Source organism: Desmodus rotundus, chromosome 8 (assembly GCF_022682495.2).
Source record: "Desmodus rotundus isolate HL8 chromosome 8, HLdesRot8A.1, whole genome shotgun sequence".
Taxonomy (NCBI): Eukaryota; Metazoa; Chordata; class Mammalia; order Chiroptera; family Phyllostomidae; genus Desmodus; species Desmodus rotundus.
The window spans coordinates 21,666,578-21,687,744 of NC_071394.1; the positions used below are offsets into that span (position 1 = coordinate 21,666,578).

At 39.8% G+C, this 21,167-nt stretch overlaps 1 protein-coding gene across 1 annotated transcript in view; it reads left to right on the plus strand.

Annotated features, from left to right (window-relative positions):
• The window catches only part of RSPO2 (R-spondin 2), a 142,891-nt gene extending 123,453 nt beyond the window's left edge, over positions 1-19,438 (plus strand). Inside the window, exon 6 of the mRNA XM_024572270.3 lies at positions 17,560-19,438. Coding sequence (XP_024428038.2) covers positions 17,560-17,675 — 116 coding nt within the window. The 3' untranslated portion in view covers positions 17,676-19,438. The remainder of the gene's footprint in view (positions 1-17,559) is intronic.
• Positions 19,439-21,167: the final 1,729 nt, after the last annotated feature.

The following is a 21,167-nucleotide window of genomic DNA, read 5'->3' on the forward strand; positions in this document are numbered from 1 at the left end:
ACTGAAGACCAAGGGCCAGCACAGCCACCACAGACCCCCTGAAGATTTCACCAGTTTTGTCCCATAACTATTCGGGTTTGCTGATGCCAGCTGCCTGAGTCCCTATGCATTCCAGGCCACCCCCCTTTCCCTGCAGAGGCCCAGGCCCACACTGGCAGCCAGTCCAGGCCTCCAGGTCTGTGTGAGTGTTCAAGATGTCAGTCTAGACACCCCACCCACAGCTGCCTGTCACTGCTTGTGGGCTGGCTCCTCCAGCTGCATGTCTGCATGCCTCCAGGCCAACCAGTCACTGGCCTCCACTGCCAAGTGTGGGCCTGTGGAGAGACCACGCAGCCACAGGAGGGTATGCCGACAGCCAGGGTCCCCAAAGCTGCTTGTGGTCCTGGATCTGGCCCTGCCTCCTGCCCCTGGCCTGTACCACTGTGCTCCCCTGCAGCCAACCCCTCCAGCTGTATGTCCACATGCCCCAGCCTGACCCCTGACACTGACCCTCACTGCTGTACACCAGTGACCAGCAAACCAGCAGCCAGCATAGTGCACACTGACAGCCAGTGCCCCTGCGGCTGCCAGTGCCCCTGTCGTTGGCTCTAGCCCTGGCTGTTTGCCATGGTTCCCACCGCTACGAGTGTGTCTGCAACTGGCCCACCACCCAGGCTCCCTGCAGCCCGGTGTGCACACATCACAGGCCTATCGGAAAAAGAAATAAAGAAAACAATCCCACTTATGGTAGCGCCAAAAACAATGAAATACTTAGGAAAAAATATAACCAAGGAAGTGAATGATTTATACACAAAAACTATAAGATACTGAGGAAAGAAACTGAAGAAGACACAAAGAAATAGATATCTCATGTTCAGGGATTGGAGAGTTAATAGTGCTAAAATGTCCACTCTTCCCCAAGCCATCTACAGAGTCAGCGCAACTTCTAGCAAGATTCCAACTGCATTTTTTCCTGAAATAGATAAAAACAATCCTAAAATTTTGTGGAACCACAAAAGGCCTCAAATAGCCAAAGCAATCTTGAGAAAGAACAAAGCTGGAGGCATGATACTTCCTGATTTCAAAGTATATTATAAAGCTACAGTAATCAAAATACTATGGTACTAGTATAAAAACAGACCATAGACCAATTAAACAGAATTGACAGCCCAGAAATAAACCCACACCTATATGGTCAGCTAATATTTGACAAGGGAGGCAAGAATACTCAATAGAAAAAGGATAATCTCTTCAATAAATGGTGTTAGGAAAACATAATATCTACATGCAAAAGAACAAATTTGGGATCCTATCCAAAAAGGAACTCAAAATGGATTAAAGACTGAAATGCAACACTAGAAATTATAAAATCCCTAGAAGAAAGTATAGAGGAAAACAATCTTTCAGAAAGGTTATACCACTTTACACTTACACTAGACATAGATGGAACTACTTCATTATTTTCCATCTACCTAATATTTTAACCTATTGTACTTAATTTTGAATATATACATGTACAGATGTGGAACAGTTGATAGTGTATAAAATTCCCATGGAGTAGCATAACATAATGCATTCAGATAACCTTTAATGGGGACCAATCTAATTTCTCCTCCAAAGTACAATCTTGCTGGCACTAGGCAGCATTCATTACTCAAAGGGAAAGACAGACTATTTCAGTCAATGAGTGCACTCAGTTTGTAAAATGCACAATTTGTGAAGTTACGTAGAATGAAGTTGGAAAAGAATTTATACTCAAATACTTTTTAACTTTATCTTTTATTTTATTATCAAAGTTTGGCACAGAGAATACATTTATTTAATTTTTCCTGCTGGAGAGAGCATTAATGTTTTGGCTTTCCTTGTAGAGAGATCCAGGAAAGATAGTATGAGGAAGGCGTAAGAGATCAAGGAAGGTTATTGAACGTGTCTATGGCTTCTGAATGTTCATGTGCTTCATGAATGTGCTTCAGATACGCAATGAGTCAAATAGGAATGAAAGAGTCTATATTTCTCAAATGTGATGTTGCCAGACAAGTAGCTAACGCACAGGGTGGAGCAAAAGTAGGTTTACAGTTGTGAGTACATGAAACAGAGTTTGATCTTGTGTTATTATTTATTAATTATTGTATTTTCCATATGAACAACTACAAACCTCCCTTTGCCCACCTTGTATTCTTGCCTTAAGATAATCTCGGGGGTTTTTTTGTTGTTGTTGTTTGTTTTATTTTTCATCCACTTGGTAAAGTGAACATGGCCAGACACAGTTTAGCCATAGTACAAGTCGTCTCCCACCTTCTGTTTAGGTCTCCTCCTCAACCTTTAATAACCTCAGATTTCCCCGACCCAAATAACCCCCTGCTCGCCCCTTTCATCTCTCTGGGAACAGCTGTCTCTCCTGGAGCCTCACTCTCTCATCTTCACCGCCAGCTGCTTTCTGCCCTCTCTGCATTGCTGAGCTTCTCTCTTTAAAGTCACTGATGATGTCCGACTGACCTAACTGAATGATCATATTTTTAAATTTGTTTTTAAATACAAATTGTATGTATTTAAGGTGTCCAACATGCTGATTTGATATACGTAGTGAAATGATGACTACAGTCAAGCTAATTAACAAATCTTCTGACCAAGTTACCTGTGTGTGTGTGTGTGTGTGTGTGTGTGTGTGTGTGTGTGTGTGTGAAGAGAGCCCTGAAATCTCTCTTCGTGGATTTCTAGTATTGAACGCAGTGTTATTAACTGTAGTTGTCATTCTGTCTTCTTACCTTAACTTCAGTGTTTATGACAAAGTGGCTTATGATCCAAATGCTGCTAGTTTGTTTTTGTAACATCTCCATTGCAGACTTCCCTAGAGCATCATGTTTTCAGAATTTTAGGATTTCATCTACAGTTTGTGTGACACAAACCCTTAGGATGGGATCTAGGACAAAGAGATATTTATACCAGCTAATACAACCTAACAGGTGCTGTTACTGGAAGGCTTTGAAAATCATACCCTCTCATGAATAAATGTTTACCTGTCATTTGGATCACCTCCGTGATCAATTTCCAAATGAGCAGCTATAGGCTGATTTGCATTTGAGTTGAGTAGTAGCCATAATAATTCACCACCATTTCTCTCTCCCTCCTCCCCTTCCCTTCCTCCTTCTGACTCACCACACAACTTCCCCTCAACAGATTTTTGGTTATTTCCATATTTTACATAAAAATACAGTAACTGGGAGTGAGAGATGAATTCAAGCTCTCCCCTTAGTTAATAGGAATTATTTTTCCTATATTTTATGGTGTAAAAACTAGACTCTTAAAGAAACTTTGTTTAGTGCAAAATGTTCGTCAGAGCCAGAAAACTAGGATTGATTAGTAATGACTCCAAGCCATAAACTCTTACCATAGGAATTTTGCAATTCTTGTGAATTTACAGTTTTTAATTTCCCAGAATTTTTAGTTTTATTTTTAAAGTAACTTGTAATTTGTTGGTCATAATCCTAAGCAATATGATTTTATGCTGCAAGATGAACACATAATGCTTGTGTGGACGTGAACTGCCCTCTTGGCCCGTGTGCGCGGTCATAGTCTGCGGAGGGACATACTTCCGGTACACATGCACTTATGAATACACAAACACACACACACTTCAGAGTAACTGTACAGTCGTTTTTAGGGTGGCTCCATTGCTACTGACACTGTCAGTGACCCAGAATTCAAGATTAAGTGAATGGCCATTAAAATATAACCGCAGTTGTCCTTCAAAGAAAGACTTGGTTTATGTTAGATGGTGATCCCTGGGCATTATTTTGGTGGAATTTTCAATTTTTTTATAGGAAGACTTGGAAAACACATTAATTTAAGGCAGATTAAAAATATACTTATATCTTCTGCTATAAAAATGTATCAAAATATAAGTATTAATCTTCATTAACATTTGTCACCTGCACGTTTTCTATGTTATAATCAAACTGATTAGAAGCAATTTCCAGAAGTTTCTTAATTCATTCCTTGTCTTCTGAGTTCTATTCAAGCTACTATCAAAAAAATGGTTATCTAATTTTTGACAATGGGAAAGCAGGAAAGCTTCATTACATCAGTTCTCAGTGACTCAGTCTCTAACTCCCCTAGTAGATCCAGGAGTTCCTGGGGCTGTTACAACTTTGTAGCTGCACTTTTTTCTATTTTTAATTAGCAACATAGTAAAAGGTAGAAAACAGTTCTATTTTTAAACACAACTTTCTACACATCCTGTGAGCACTGACATCTTTTTTTGTCGCTTGGAAGAGCATTCTCTGTAGCCTTTCCTCAAAGCTTCTTGCTTTTTAAAAATTGGTTAACATTTTCATTTTTGGTACCTCATTTGGCCGGGCCACTTAAATTGCTGAAAGCCAAGGAGGACGCAGTAGGCAGGTGCAGCACGTGGGCGGTGCTTTCCTCACCCTGCTTCTGCTGCAGTGCCACTGACTTCCCTTTCACTGTCAACGGGCATTTTACAGTTAAATTTATTGGGGTGATATTGGTTAATAAGATTGTGTAGGTTTTGAGTGTACAATTCTGTGATACATCCTCTGTATATCGCATTGTGTACCCACCGCCCAAAGTCAGATCTTCCTCCGTCACCATGCATCTCTGACCCCTTTCACCTCTTACGACCCCCTCCCCCTCTTCCCTCTGGTACCCACCATACTGTTGTCTGTGTCTGAGGTTTTGTTTGTTTTTCTCGTTTGTTCATTTGGTGCTTTCAGTTTGATATCCCCCCATATGAGTGAAATCATATGGCTCTTCACAGGCATTTTTAACTTATAACTCAATTGCATGGATCCACTGAGCTCATTTCAGCGCGATCACGGAGCCTGCCCTGCTAAGAGTGTGAGGAGCTTGTCCTTTATAGCATTTAAACTTACATCTCGCTGATATTCTTTATACAGTTTCTTGTCCAACTCCAGGGGATGTCTTTACTGAAATTATAATAGTTTGGAGTGAGACTCTTCTCTTGGATATCTGATTCAGTGGTGGTTCATTTTAAACCATTTTCATTATGTCTTAATTTTTTCACATTATTTGTAAACTCTTGATTTCTCGTCTTTTCCTTTAACAGCTACATTAAACTAATCAGAACACAGAGATACAAACATGGCAAAAGCAATGCTTGGGAAATAGTACAGATACACATTGTGAATATATGTGTGTGGTCACACGTGTAGTAGCTCACTGTGATTTATTTTATGTGTTTACAAGTCTATACACTTTTTCTGGAGAGTGAAATGCCATTTAAGTTGAAGGAAAATGAACCCCTTTTATGAAACATTAGGATTTTTTATAAAAAAAAATAACCATGTTCTGCTCTTTTAATATCTGCTAATCACAAACACATTAGGATTCAAGATAACCCAGCAAGGCTTTAGGCCTTTTGAAACCTTTGAAATGTGAAGTCTGTAAGAATCATTGGGTGTGTTGAACTTGTAATTTAGAGTTCCTTGTCCAATATTTTTCCTCTCATTGAAATCCATTGCCGTTATTTGGGTAGTTGAGAAAAGATTCTATAGGGATCAGAACTTTCGTCTGATCTTTACTTGTGAATAGAGACTATTTACTTTGACAAATACTTGTTTACTTTCCTTGTCCTGCAAAAATAACAAAGAAAATATGCCCTTGATTATCTTGGTGTTGCATTAATATCAAACCAGTATGATCTGAGCCTCCATTTTATGGTCCAGCCATTTAATGGAATAATCTGTCTACAGGGTGTGTGGAAGTCTGTGGTTAAAGGGAAGAGTGTAACACTGACCTCCTTCCTCTCAGGAGAGCACATTTACTGCACTACAGAGGTGATGGGAGAAAGTGTAGCAGAATGGGGAGGAGGATAAGCTGTGGGACCAGGCTGCTGAGTTCAAATCTCAACTCATCTCAGGTTACCCTACTTCTCTGATCTTTTTAGTTTCCTCCTCTGTAAAGTGGTACTACAGTGGATATTTTCAGTATGAAATTAGTTAACATATGTAAAACTGCCTGGCACACAGCTATCACATGTTGGTGATGGTGATGATTTGATAATTTAGAAGAAAGTCATAGCACCTTTGTGAAAGAAGAATGAAAGACCTGTAATATGCTCCCTCTGCCTGTGATATAACTAATACCGCCTTACTGCCTCTGGTATTTTTGTCACCCGGTCTGAGGGGTACTTTTCTTGCCTTTCCAATTTTTGAAGTGCCAACTATATACCCTAGTGATGAAGGAGTCCCAAGCTTGATAATAGTTTTAATTTTTCAACTGCAATTTTTTTGGTCCCACTGTTCAGAATTTCTGTAAACCAACTACATTGTCTGTCAAAACAAAACCTGTTAATGAAATGAATTGAGAGATCCTAGAGCTGGAGTGTCCAACCTTTTGGCATCTCTGGGCCACACTAGAAGAAGAGTTGTCTTGGGCCACACACTAAATATATTGTGACATGTAATCACGCACACACACACACACATACACACAAATCTCACATTTTAAGTAAATTTATGATTTCATGTTGGGCCTCATCCACAGCCATCCTGGACCGCATGGGGCCCACATGCTGCCGGTTGGACACGCCTGCATAGAGTAAAGCTAGTTTCTGGAATCTGACCACAGGAAAGATGAATTTGCTGTGGCATGAGCAGTCTACAACCCCTTAGTTTGAGTGTAAAGATAAAGGGCTCTTTTCCTGCGTGTGCACATTCCTCTGGTCATGGCGGCAACTTGATCCCTGCTGCTTCCTTGGGGCGCCACCACAAACAGAACCTGGCGGAGTCCAGGCACACAGCGGTTTGCCCCGTTTCACACTTTGGAAGCTGTTTCTCAGCTCATTGGGGAAGGAGGTTGCGATTCATTCTGTCCTGTGCTCACCCAACACTTCCTTCTTTCTCCTGTTCCAAAGTCCTTTCGCTCTCTTGCCCACACCCATCACAGAGAACCTTTATGCTCTAGACTTCCATGTTAACTTTGCACTGAATCACCTCCGAAGCTAAATAAATAAATAATAATATAAATAAATAAGTAAGTAAATAAATACCTGGATCTTCCCTCATGAAGGTTCCATTCAGGGGTGTGTATGGCTAGGGAACCTATGTTTTGAAAAAGCTCCCTGGAGGATTCTACTATTTCTGGCCCATGAACTGGCTTTTGGAACCACATGTCTAAACTTCTCCCAAGTTTCAACTGAAAAAGAAGCATCCTGTGTTTTCTTCCCTTGGGTTTTGCCCAGGGCACACTGTTTACACTGAGTTGAAAATGCTAAATGTATTGCTTGACCTCAGGAAACTGAGGTTTTGAATGCCTCATCCCCAAGTGCAAAGTTAATGTGAAAACTATAGGTTGTAGGCCTGGCCCTTTGGGGAGCTAATGTGGCCCAAGGGAGCCCTGCTCTCCTGGAGCACTGGGTGGGGAGGTTGATGCCTTTCTTCAGCTTAGTATTATTGTTTGTTCAGCAGCCATTTACATGACTATGAGATCAAAGAGGTTTTGCTGGGCACAAGGGATCCAAAAAGTACAGGTTTTAGAATCTGCCAGATGTTGGTTTGAATCAATGCCGAGCTATGTGATTTTGAGCTATTTACTTAACTTCTCTAAACTTATTTCCTCATCGGCAAAATGGAAATAATGCTTACCTTGGGGACAGTTGTAAGGATTAGAAATAATACACATGAGGCACCTCAGGTGGTGCTATAATGTATTTCACATTTATGTGCCGGGTGTAGTATCTGGAACTTTATACACTTTGTGCGTACCCATCACAGCAATGCTAAGGTGGGTACCGTTGACACTGTCACTTCAGAAATAAGAAAACTAAGCCTCAGAAAAAGTAAGTAACTGGTCCAAGATCACTCGCTTCTAAGAGGCAGAGGTCTGCTTTGAATCTAGGGCTGTCTGATCCCCAAGCCCATGTTCTTAACCACGTGTCCTAGATGCCTGCCCAGCCCAGTGCCACGTGACTCTCCCACCCCTCCAGGACAGACCTGGGAGTGACCCATCCATGGGCCGGCCAGGCCATCCATGACTCTACGGGTTAACTTGGAGGTGGAACAAGGCACATGGATTTCCTCTCTTGGGAATATTGCAATTAAGGCAAAAGAGCATGAGGCTATTATTGTAAGAGGAAGGTAAGTTAAAAGGTCATGGAGTTTACTCAGGGCCAGGGTCACCTTCATAGACCATGGGTAAGCTGAAGTTGAGGGCAGAAGCCATGTGGCCCCAGGAAGAACAAGCAAGTTTGTTTTATCGTGGATGACAAAGACCACATGCTTTGGCTCCTGACTACATCCAGTGTCTACCTGTAGCCAGTCTGTCTCTGCTCTGACCCCCTTATCACCTGAGATAAGCTGGAGTGAGTATCTATAGCCTGAGTTTTGGAAAGACTCTTACTAAGGCCCCATGGCATTTAGTGGCCTTAATTGCAGCTATTTGTAATTATTCACAAATACATTGCATGATATATCAGAAAATATACAAATTAAAACAGAAGGTGGTAATTTGTTTTAATGAGGGAGGTTTGAGTGCTCCACGGGCCCTGAAGAGGGAATGCATTATGATCCTTCACGGGACCCGTAGTCCTTTATGTCATCCTACCACATAGGAGAGCTGTAGGCCTGGACTAAGAACCCATACCCTGACATTACTGTCTTGGAGAAACCATTCCTGTTTTTCTTTTCACTTGTAAGTGTATCTTCAAGTTCCATAGAAATTGTGTTGAATCCAAATTAAATAAATGCTTGCCATATAATCATAGCCCTAAATATGATTTCTTGGACTTTTTTTTTTCATTTAGTTGATGGTTATTGATTGAAGTCCAAGGAGAAGGTATTGAATCCTCTTATTCTAATGGAATTACCTTAAAAGGTATCTTCTGTTGTAGTATGAAGTCAGCTCTGGAGGAATTTGAAATTCTTCTCTGGTTATCCCATCGCTCCTAATCAAATGAAAACAGTTGTATCATTTTCTCTGCAAAACCTGATGTTTTTCTGACTTAATTTTGGAGTGCCAAATGAGCCTGATGGTTTTCTGCAAATTTTATTTACCTTGAGTAATTTTGGGATGCATAGCTGCACGACGCTCTGGCAGAGGGTTGGAGTACTTAAGTCTTTTCACGATATTCGATTACATGAGAGCGTGTATAAAGCACTTACAGTGAGTGCACGATCCATGGTAGGAATGTCCACCGTCTCACTTACCCGACGTAGGAAACTCTATAGGTTGCATCTTGCTGGAAGGTAAGAAAAACAATAAGCAATGAATCAATGCAGTGTAAGTTTACAGAATGTCTAAGTTACAGAGAAGTTGTTATTTATGCACTACTTAACAGTATCTGAAGGCTTTTTGCACAGTTAATGAGGAGGCCAATGACTTTTCTCCTAGAATGTGGTCAGGGTAATATTATGTCTTCTAATGTTTTTCTGCCTTTCTTGGAAAACAACTCTATCACTATGTCCTTTCCTAGTGACTTTTTAAACTATAAAAGCATCTAAGAAAGAGAGACATAGAAACCTAGTTCCAAGCCCAACTCTGCTGCTAATTAGCTGTAGGAACCTGGGTGGGTGGCTCTAGTTTTTCTGTGTCTCACTTGGCTTCATATCTGAACCATTTGGCAGAGTTGGACCAGTGCAGAGGTAGGAAATGTCTGGTATACTTGTTGTCTCTCCGCCCTCCCCAACATGGCCAACCGGTATTGGTGCTGGGAGGCCAATTTGGTCAGAATCCTTGGTCAGGAATCACCTCCCAACAATCAGCTTTCATAATTAATATCAAATCTATGTGCATGCCCTGGACCAGGTAATAGTGAATATCATTTTTAATTTTACATCTATTCTTATAGATGTAAAGAATATCTTTTATAGATATAAGAGATCGAAGGAAAGGACCTGTCCTTTGCAGGTAGTTGATGTTAAGTTCCTCATAAGAGAATGCAACCTGGGTCAATAATATTGCATTTTTCCCTAAATCACTCTTTGAATAGCAGGTTCATCCTCTTTATCTCCTCTCATTATTCCCCGCCTTTACTCTCAAACATCTTTAACTGCAGTGTGCAACTGTATTTTTCCGTGTGCTGCACTAAGGTCTTGCTACTATTCTTTAGTTTACTACAGAGCTACCTTTGGCTAGAAAGAAAAAATATGGCCTCCCACTGGGGTTCATGGAAAGTATGTAAGAAGTTAGAGCCCCAAAGTTCCCATGTACCTTTTTTTTTTAACTGGGGGTACTCTTACAGTAAAAGTGAATTATTGCCCCCTTGTGGCAAAGTTATATATTTATTCTCTCGCACAAGTGAACTTGTGGAGAGTGTTATTTTAGTCTTTACTACTCTGCAACTCTTTGTCCTTTATAATGAGCCTAAGGTATTTATGAAATGATCTTTGCATATTTTTGAAACAAAATCTCCTAGTTTATTTTCACCTATTTTAAACTCCATAGAATTCTGTCTTTGAACTGAATTTGTTTCTGTTTAAGGTACCATATATGTAAGAGCTTTCATTAAACAAACCTCTGAAGTGACCAACATTATACAGAACAAACCTAAATCTCAGTGAGATTCGCACATTTTTCTTTTCTGTAGTCCTTACCACTTCAAGTGAGTTGGGAGGGGCTCGGGAATATATATCTTATTGCCCTCTTAGTAGTCTTGTTATATGCATGAAGAACAATGACTTCCTCCGGGGCTATAAAATCAGGAAATTTTGAAATACTGCATGTGGGAAATCTTAGTGGTGCTATAATTAACTTATAAAGGTTCAGGTGATCTTCAGAATTAGCTTTTCTTCCAACTTCATTGTTTCGAACATGAAACAAGATGTTAAAACCAAACGGACTTCCTTTCATCCAAATAGGTAACAGACCTCACGCCTAATAAAACATGTTACATTAAAAAATTTGAGTGGTCTTAAAGACAAAGAAAGCAATTTCATACTATTCTTTTTACAATAAAGATGGCAAACTGTTACAGATAGAATAGTAAGACACAGTCAGAACTGGCTTATTGAATACATTTTTACAAATTAGTGTAGATCTGTATAGTAGTAATTTTTTTTTAAATTTGAGTGATTTTCATTATTTGTGTGTTTAGAGAAGTATATTTTGTTAGTTATTTTTGATTTTGGACGGCTGTCATTCCACCAATAGCCTTGCAAGGTGAGCCAGTACTAGTAAGTTATCTCTGGGTTGTGTGTAGATTTTTAAAGCACATGTACTTCTCTAAAGATGAAATGACTAAGTCACTACTTGGAAAAGGCTTTCAGATTATGACTTAAGATTTAAGATGTCTAGTAAAGTCTACTTTGTAGGTAGCTTGCTATTTTTCAAACAGATTGCTGTGTATCTAGACGGTTTTTTCCTGAACATTTGATCACAGTCATCAAACAACGATCGAAGGATTTGCTAGTTCTTTCCAAAGACATCTGTTTGAAATGTTTTTAGTGAAGAGGGTGTTATTTCTTTAAACAAACATCAAACAGAGAAGTATTGCAAAAAACGACGATTAAGGAACTTTGTATTATTAAGCAGCCCTAAATGGATTCATTTGCTTAGAGGTCTAGCTGACACTCCCTTCTGACTCTCAGTTCACGTAAATAAATAACCGTGGAGATGTGTTGCCCTGAGCTGTCGCAGACAGTAGGGAGATTTTTATCTCGGGCTGTGTAGAGCACTCTGCGGTAGGTGCCAGTCATGCTCATCATACCTGCCCCTCGGACTCCTCTCTGGGTAAAAGAAGCCACAGGAGCTAACATCTATTCTTTTTTAAAGCTTAAGTACAGTTGGTATACAACGTTCTATTAGCTATATAGCTTCAGGTGTGTAATATAATGATTTGACATTTTTGTACCTTACAATGTGATTGATCACCCCACTAATTCTAATAATCATGTGTCACTGCAAACTTATCACAGTATTATTGACCGTATTTCCCTTCGCCCTTTTCACACACCCTCCCACCCTGTCTGGCCACCGTCCCTTTGGTCTCTGTTTCTATGAGTCTGTTTTTGTTTCCTTGATGTCTGAGTGTTTGGGTCAGTGGTTCTTAAGCTTTTATATCTTAGATTCATTTATTGAATCTGGCCACTCCAGTAAAGCATCTGCTTCCTACCATAGTAGGAATACTATCGTACTCCAGGCTTTTCCTTATAGGTATTTATGATGAGTTTTAGGGACATGCAGTTAATCGTGGAAATACATTTAATGGCTGTGGCCTTAAAATTAAAAGAGTGCTTCTTCACAGTTGAAAATACACTTTATTGCTTCACTAATCATAAAAAGAATGAGGCATGGAAAAATCGTAGAAGGACATTTAGGTAATTTACAGGTTTTTCAGAGTTATGTTAAACATCTTTATGCATAAATCTCTGTCCAAGTTTAGGTTATTTTCCTAGATTCCTAGATCTAAGTGAAAGTTATGAACATTTTTAATGCTTTATTACACTTGCCAAATGGCTTTTCAGAAAGACTGTACGTGGCGATTTTATATTCTCCAACCGCATACCGATGCCTCTCTCTCTGCGTCCTCACTAGCTTGAGATATTTTCACTCTTAAGAATCTTTGCAGTGGCAACTTGTTTTATTGGGTAGTTTTAATTGTGAGATTTGATTGTTTAGATATATTTATTAGCCATTTTTATTTCTTTTCTGAATTGTAGTCAGGCCTTTTGTCTATTTTTATATGAGCTTTTCAAATATTTTAGGAACCAGCTGGCATTGTTTCCAGAGAATCATCAATCACTCTTAAACAAATAAATCTCTGTTGCTACTCCTTCTTGGGCAAACTAAAGTTGCCCACATGCAAGGGAGTAATAGCCCAGTGGCTATTCATTGTCTACAACTCAATCCCTGTGACTCGAGATGTGGAAGCAACTTTCTATGTTCTGCCTACACTGTGTCCTCTGAGGTGTGACAAGATTCACCAGTTTGTGGTTATATAAGTCTCTTGTCCCTCTGTTTTAGCTGCTCTGAAGGTTGACCGAATCTCTTTGAGGTGATTCCCGAGTCTCCATGGTGAATTTCATAAATACAATGAAGCCTAGGTTTCAAGTTAGCATCACAAACTTAGGACAATGTTATAGAAATCGGCCCTGGTTTCAGGTGATTACCTCTGTCATCATGGCTGTGGCTATCACAATCCTAATTACCGTTAATGGCATTGGTCCTAACTGTGACTGACTCTCCCCCTCCCCCACCCCATGTGTGTAAATATGGAGAGAGAAGCTTTTGTCTTTTTTTTTTTTTTGCTACTGAATTTTTTCTTCAGTTTTGTTTCATTGTATTTACCATTAGAAAGTTGCCCTGAAAGCCCTTAGTAATTATTATGGAAACAACCTTTGTGCCTCAGTGATGGAGGGGTGTACAAGAACCATTGTTCCGATGATGAAAGGACTTTTAGCTACACCTAGAGAGGGAGAAAAGGAAAACAGCTGAAGACAGTCCTTGCATGTGGGAACTTATGAAAGAATGAAACTCATGTCTGACTGGCAGGGGAGTCAGTATTTTCACAGCTTCATGTAATTTGTGAGGCTGCCTGATACCTTGGTTCAAAATAATCCATCCTGTTTCTGATTCTAATAGCAGTAATCTACAGCTGGACATTGGGAGTATTTCCATAAGGCGCTGTTCACCTTTCTCTGTAGAAGAGTTGATAGGTTATCCTGTCGGACCGTTTCCACATGTGTGCCAGTCAATGTAATTACGTCGGTTGGAGTGTGTGGCCTTGATAATACCTTTCTAACTCTGTTCATTTTGATGATAATCTCGTCTTGCCACTGGTATTTTATACATCTTCCTTTCATGCCAGGAGCGCAATCTTTTCACACAGTGTCTCGTAACTTTCTAGTGAAAGATGACTACAGCATCTTCTCTCTGTAAATGCAGAAACGAGCGTCACAAGTATAGTATTGCACCAGACACCTCTGTGCCTGAGTCGTGCCAACCTACCAGGTGTCCTTCCTCCCAGAGGAGCCCTTTCTCTGTGAAATCACATTGCTTTCTTTCAAAACTGCGATATCTGGGCTAGCTGTCTTTCTTGCGTTCACACAAGGCGCTGAAAAGATCTGCTCTGTTAGGTGGATCAGATTCTGCTTGATCTTGAAGAGATTCGCTCACTAGTGATTTATCAAGGCAACTGCATTCTTTTTATAAAGTATATTTTATTGATTATGCTATTACAGTTGTCCCAGTAGTTCTCCCTTTGCCCTCCTCCACTCGGCATCCCCTGTTCCCTCAGGCAATCCCCCCACCATTGTGCATGTCCCTGGGTCCTGCATACAAGTTCTTTAGCTACTCCATTTCCTACTTTGCACTTTGCATCCCCATGGCTATTGTGTACCTACCTATTTGTGCTTCTTAGTCCCCTCAGGCGACTGCATTGTTCAAGCTCTCAGGACAAAGTGTGTCATTGGTGCTGGACAAACCTGGAGGCTGACAATCTCCTAATAAAACGCAAGCCTTTTCTGCTGATCTTGGGGGCATGTTTTCCAAATCTCCTCTTGTGAACTAAAAAGCAAGGAAGCTGAATTCTTCTTTGGCATCAAACTTGCTTGTAAATGCTTCCTGCACAGGGTGACTGTTCCTGAAAATGTGAAACAATCCGTAAGTGTAGATGTTATTCTCTGAATCCAGTTTCATAGCCACAGATATAAAGAAGTGAAAACATAAATTAGCATGCTTGTATGTTCAGTATGTTATTTTCAAATATATAAATAAGAATAGGAATAGACCTTTTTGTTAGATTTAATCTCACTAATTTCTTTTGTTAAATCTTAGCAGAGATCAGAAAAAAATATATGCAAGACCCTTTTTATACCATATGTTAGGGTCATTTTTTATGTTCTTTTATTACTTTGATTTGGGCTTAGAGTCCAAACAACGTACTATGGACCAAAAAAATATTGTCAGTTAACTTTAGGCCTACCTGTGGTCAAATCTTGGCTAACCATCTTAATTCTTTGGTATTTGCAATGTGTCTTACATGAGAAATGGGGGGGGGGGCAAGAACAAAACCAACCAATGAACTCATAGCACAGAGGCATCATTCAAAAGAGGTTGCTGAGGAAGAATTTTAGGGTTGTAATTAGGTCTCCCAAAACATCTCCCATTGGCACTGGTACCATATGACTTATTGCCAATAAATAGAATAATTGTACATTTTGGAAAATTATCCTATATAAGTAAGGTTTCAGAATCATTGCTGAATTTTTGGCCAAAATATGAACAGTCTTACGCAAATATTGAATAACTTCCCTAACGTACATTATATCAGCTATCAAACCCAAAGATGATTTGATGTTGACAATTACATCAGAATAACATATTAGGTAAGTGACATGAAATTGACCCTCTCTTCAAATGAGTTTCCAATCAGTTAGCTTAGATTTGCTGTGAGTCAAAGTAGTGCACATTTGGTTTTCAACTAAATCCTTTATATGAAGAATTGAAACGGTGACATTGAAAAGCTTTCTTTAAATAACATATATTCAGTATATTTTTATCTTAATAGAATACATTTTAAAATCAAGGAATGTTGGCATTATTTTCCATTCATTTAATTTTGATTTGCTTTTAAAGAAAACTCCAGCCTTTAAAGAAATGAAATAGAAACTGAATTTTTACAATGTAGTCAGCAATGATTTTTAAAGGATTTTTCATTTGTTTAGATAAAATATACAACACTAAGAAAAACCTTCATAAAACTACAATAGAAGCTTCTTTTTACATATGCTATTTTATATTAAATATTTCATCTCTCTGCCCTCATTAGGTTGTCTCATCATTAGTTGTAGTGTTACTAAATAGTTGTAACTTTACAGGTTTTTTTTTTTTGACTAATGATGGCTTGGACTAAATTTTTATTGGGTAGGATTAGCTATGTTTAAAGATGGCAAAATGCCATTATAACATTAATGCCAGAATTTAATGAGAACCAGAAGTTAACTTCAAGGACCTTCATAATTTAATATGAGGGCATGATCATATTCTGATTATTTTACTACAGTGTCCTATTAAAAATAAGTTATTCTTTTTTATCTTTTTTCTCGTCATAAAAGCTTTACTCCGCAAATACTTACTGAATATCGACTATGTGACAACCATGTTCTCAAGTCTTACCAGTGAGACTGGTTTCCATCCGCAAATCAAATAGACCCTTTCTGAGCAGAAAGAGCAGACATGAGAAGCACCTCCCTTAGGTAGAACTGTCCTGGCCTCTGTCAATCTGGTATGATTCTGGTCTCCCAAGGCGTGAGCCTACCTCTCTGACCTCTGGTCTGTTTCCTCATTTCTCACATGAGCCCCCTGCTCCATTCTCTGGGTTGAAAACAGGCCGCCTATGTCACCGTCCTGAAAAGGTGTGAGGTCTTGAGTGTTTTAGGTGTGGGAAGGTTGAAAAGCATGGGTTACAACTGGATGTTCTAGTTGTGGTACTGATTACTATGTGGCTCTCATTACTATGAGAGAAAAGTTTTGCAGAACTACACACTAAAACTGATACTAGGGCAGGTAGGAGGGCTGGCAGTAGGATTCTAGTCTCTTGGGAAAAACCTTCCTGTACGGGAGATGTATAGTGATGATGACTTACGTTCTGTGAAATGCAGGTAACCTTTAGAGCTAGTTTCTACTCTAAGAATCCTACGATCCCTGTGTGTTTAGACCCCAAAGAGAGCAATGGACCTAAAGCAAATGCCTGTGTTTCTTATTCTTTTTTTCTCATAATCTTATGTATACATACTTGCAAAGAAATGCTGAGACCTTATAAAGACTAGGATGCATGACACTGAGATGTAAGAAGTGAAACATAGCATCTAAAAACTCCTGATGGAGGAAAACCTCAACTATTAAGCCTGTGGTCCAAGCTTCTTAGTGACTAAGGCAAAGAGGGCAAATAAAATAACATGGTGTGATTTTCTGGTTGTAAGACACGTACCACCAGTTCTTCAGAAACAAGCATTTCTCTTGCTCTCAATTAATAATAAGAACAACTTGTCTATGGGATTTCTGTAAGAAACCATAAGCCACATAATGAATGATGGCCTCATGAATTTTTATAGAAAATAGAGAAGTATTACACATATGTCATTTCATATATTGGCCTCTGGAGAACACGGAGGGAATAATGTTAAAAGCAAGACATTTGTTTCTCCCTGGGGCAGGGCCAGGGGAGTTTGAGACTTCTGGTATATTTACTGTAGATAGATGCTTATTTTCTTTTGACCCACTGACAGGTGGAGCAGTAGAAAGATGTAAAGATGTCTAGTGAAGGGTAGCATTGTTAAAAGTAGGAGGGGATAAGTGGAATTTTTGTGGCAGGATGATATTTGCAAGACTGATCAGGCCGCTGGGAGGTTTTTAAATATGCCAGTTCCCTGTAACAGGAAGATCAGTCTCTGTGTTAGACAGCATATCCAATTTAGTAAATTATTATTATTCCGTCAAAATTAATGTGAACAATTTTCTCTTTGAGGCTGCTTTTTCCATAGGTGATGTTTTCCAGATGGGCTTTGTGTAAAACTCTTAATGTTTTATGTTTTCTTTCCCAGAGAAAGAGCCTTTTCTGACACGTCTTTCTTTCTTTCTTTCTCTCTCTCTGCCCCGTTTTAGGGAAGAGAGCACCAAAGGCGAAGGAGAAAAAGAACAAAAAGAAGAAGAGGAAGCTGATAGAAAGAGCCCAGGAGCAACACAGTGTCTTCCTAGCTACAGACAGGGCTAACCAATAAAATAAAAGACACATCGGGTGGATTTTGGGGGTTTTTGGTTTTTTGCAAAAGTGCACAGAGCTACTCTCCACTCCCGGACACTGGTGCGTGGTACTTGTGCCGCTCTGACCGGTATCTCTCTGTTCTCAGTGACATTGTGAAAGGGGGAGCCACGAAGTGGGCTCGGTGTTATTTATGCTTCGATTTGCAGCTGGAGACTAAGGTGGGAGCTCCTGACCTGCATCAGGGGAAGCGGGAGTGAGGGAATAGCCTGTGACTTGGCTCCGTGTGCGCCCTGTGGTCCTAGCACCCCCATGGAGAGGAGGTGTGTGGCTGCAGACCACTGTTGGAGGACGGACTTTGTGCATATTTATGGGAAGGAAGATGCTCAGCAGGCAACGTGCTCTCTCACTTGTGCCCTTTATTTCTCACATTGTGCACTGTCAAGGGTACATGTCTGTGGATATCTGCTTAGTGTGACCACGTGTTGTCCTCAGCGTCTGTTCCCTTCAAACTGTCCTGGGGTGGAACTGTTCTTACCTGGGGATGTGCTACAGGAGTCCCTCCTCAGTTTCACAGCGGCTCTAATATGTACATATTCTGCTGGGGCTTCGCATAAACCTCTTATTTACTGTATATTTATGCTCTCTTATGTGTAACAAGTCATACCTGATTAATAGATGCCACTTTGTTTTTAGTGGTCCCTAACCGTTGTCCGGTAAATGACTGTTCTAGTTTTGGGAATTGACAAGTGTTGTTGCCCCTTGGAACTTAACCTTTCCTTTCTTCGTGGGCCGATTTCTCATTGTAAGGATAGGATGAGTTAGTTTGTACATAGGGTCCAATGACCGGTGTCAAAGAATTCGAATGTCTCCTCACACAGATAAGGCAGCATGCGGAACCTGACGGTGAGAAACCAGAACTCCCTTTGAGTCTGAGATGTGATGACTTCATGAAACACAGCTGGAAACACAGGAGGAATTACATGCGGTCACATGTAGTGCTTATCATGCAGTTTCACAGGCCAGCTAGAGAATTCTTCAAACTTCCATTTCAAACTTCGATAGGCATAGGGGTCATTGAAAGCAGTCCCTGACTCACAGTCACAGGACACCTACCAGTATTCGTGGGTCACTGCAGGACTTGCTATCACGAGACTGTGCACAGAACTGGAGGCAAAACCAGAATGGCCTCCTGTGACAGCTGGTCAGACAGTACCTGGGAACCTTCGAGCCCGAATCTGTGCCACGTCCCAGACTGAGGGGCACAGTGGAAGCTTCTGAGGGACGCCTTTTGGAGCAGTCGTTTCAAAGGCATCATTGTCCCTTTGGGGGAATCAGTTCTTAAAGGGGTTTTAATTGGCCACTTCTAAAAGCATCATTACCTTACTGGCTGATCCAGAAGAAAATTAGAACAAAAGAAATGGTTGCAGATTTTTGAGGAAAAAAAATAATAAAGCAAGGTTAAGTAAAGCCTTTCTCTCACCTTGCATTGGCAAAACTACCTCTTCAGCATTTTGGTTAACTTTTGAGTCAGAAGCGTCTTACCAGTAAGTATAAATGTCATATGCATTGTTATGAAGCTGTTATCGCTATGAGATAAGCCATATATGAATGTTGTATACGACTTCAGGGTTTGCGTTTAACCCTGAAGTGTTCACCTCCTTTCCCATCTATCTACACTATATTCCTATTACCAAGCAGGGACGGGGCTCTTGTATTGTGCTTCATCGTTAATAAGTCAATACCTGCTCTGTTTCTGGGATGTTCTTTTCATGCATTAAAAACTTCAAAAGTATTCGTGAAAATTTTCTTTTCTTTACAGATATATTTAGAAAAAAACACACCACTTAAAAATTCTATCCTTAAGGTCCTTAAAGCAGACAAAAAATTTAAAACCTGTTAGTAACTACATCTAAGACACTAGCCAGGCTAACTATAAACTACACAGTAGTGGAGAGGTTAGGAGTGGGGGGTTTAGAGTCAGACTGCCTGAGTTCCAGCGTAGGCTCTGAGAAGAGCCTGGAGCAGATTACTTAATCTCTCCCGGTCTCAGTTTCCTCACCTGTGGAATGGAGGTAACAATATTTACCTACCTGCAGGGCTCCATTTTAAGGGCTGAATTAAGTAAAATACACAGAGGTTCGTGTGCTGAGGATTACATCAGGTAAAATGTGTACAGTATGGTTAACACAGCATGATATATACTAAGCATTACACAAGGTGTTACCTGTCTTTAATTTCCTCTGTCCTTGGCTATTTAAATTATTTCAAAAGTATTTCTCATATCAAAAAAAATGAATATGTATATGAAAGCATTAGTTCCTTTCAGTCTACAGCTTGATGCCTGGACATTATTTGCTCAAGCTTCTATTGTAGTTATATGGGAATTGATTAATAGCTGCAATGCACACGGACTAAAGTGTAATTTATAGCTTCAGGGTAGTTATCCAAAGATCCGGTGGTTTTCCACAAATACGTACATTGAAAGCAGTATAGGGATGGCATAAGTAGAATATGTGAAATTGGTTTTCTTCCCAGTATTTTCAGGTAGCTTAGCATTGTAAAAGTATTGTAAAAGATGGGACTACAACTTTCACAATTAAGTTCCAGTAGGGATGGGTGAAATGGAAGAAGGTTATCAAAAGGTACAAACTTCAGTTAAAAACTGATGTCACTGGGTTCTAATGTACAGCATGGTGACAATAGTTAATTGCATATTTGAACACTGAGAAGATAAGAAATTTTAAATATCCTCATCACAAGAAAAGAAAATTTGACAGATCAGCACTTAACAAAAACCAACTTTATGAATGCCTTAAGTCTTTCTCTTTTTTTCTGGTCTCAAATAATTTATTAACAATTTTGCATTAGTATACAAGTACAAATTACATCTATCTGCAAGATACCTTTGAATATATCACTAAATATTTTTTCTACATTTTTTTATTGTTCAAGTACCCTTAATTATTTCTTTTTTTTCCTTTTTTAAATTTTTATTGTTATTCAATTACAGTTGTATTCCTTTTCTCCCCATCCCTCCACCCCACCCCAGCTGAACCCACCTCCCTCCCCCACCACCATCCCCCCAATTTTGTCCATGTGTCCTTTAAAATAGTTCCTGCAATCCCCTCTTCCCACTGGCCCCACCCCTCTCCCCCCTGGCCACTGCTAGACTGTTCCCAACCTCAATGTCTCTGGTTGTATTTTGTTTGCTTTTTTCTTCTATTGATTATGTTCCAGTTAAGGGTGAGATCATATGGTATTTGTCCCTCACTGCCTGGCTTATTTCACTTAGCATAACGCTCTCCAGTTCCATCCATGCTGTTGCAAAGGGTATAAGCTCCTTCTTTCTCTCTGCTGCGTAGAATTCCATTGTGTAAATGTACCATAGTTTCTGGACTTCTTAAGATGCTAATATCAGTCATTGTAAACATGGGATTTTCATGTTTTGCTTGAGACATTGGAAAAAAGTTAACACCCAGCCTCCCGCCTGTAATTCATATCCAGGTGA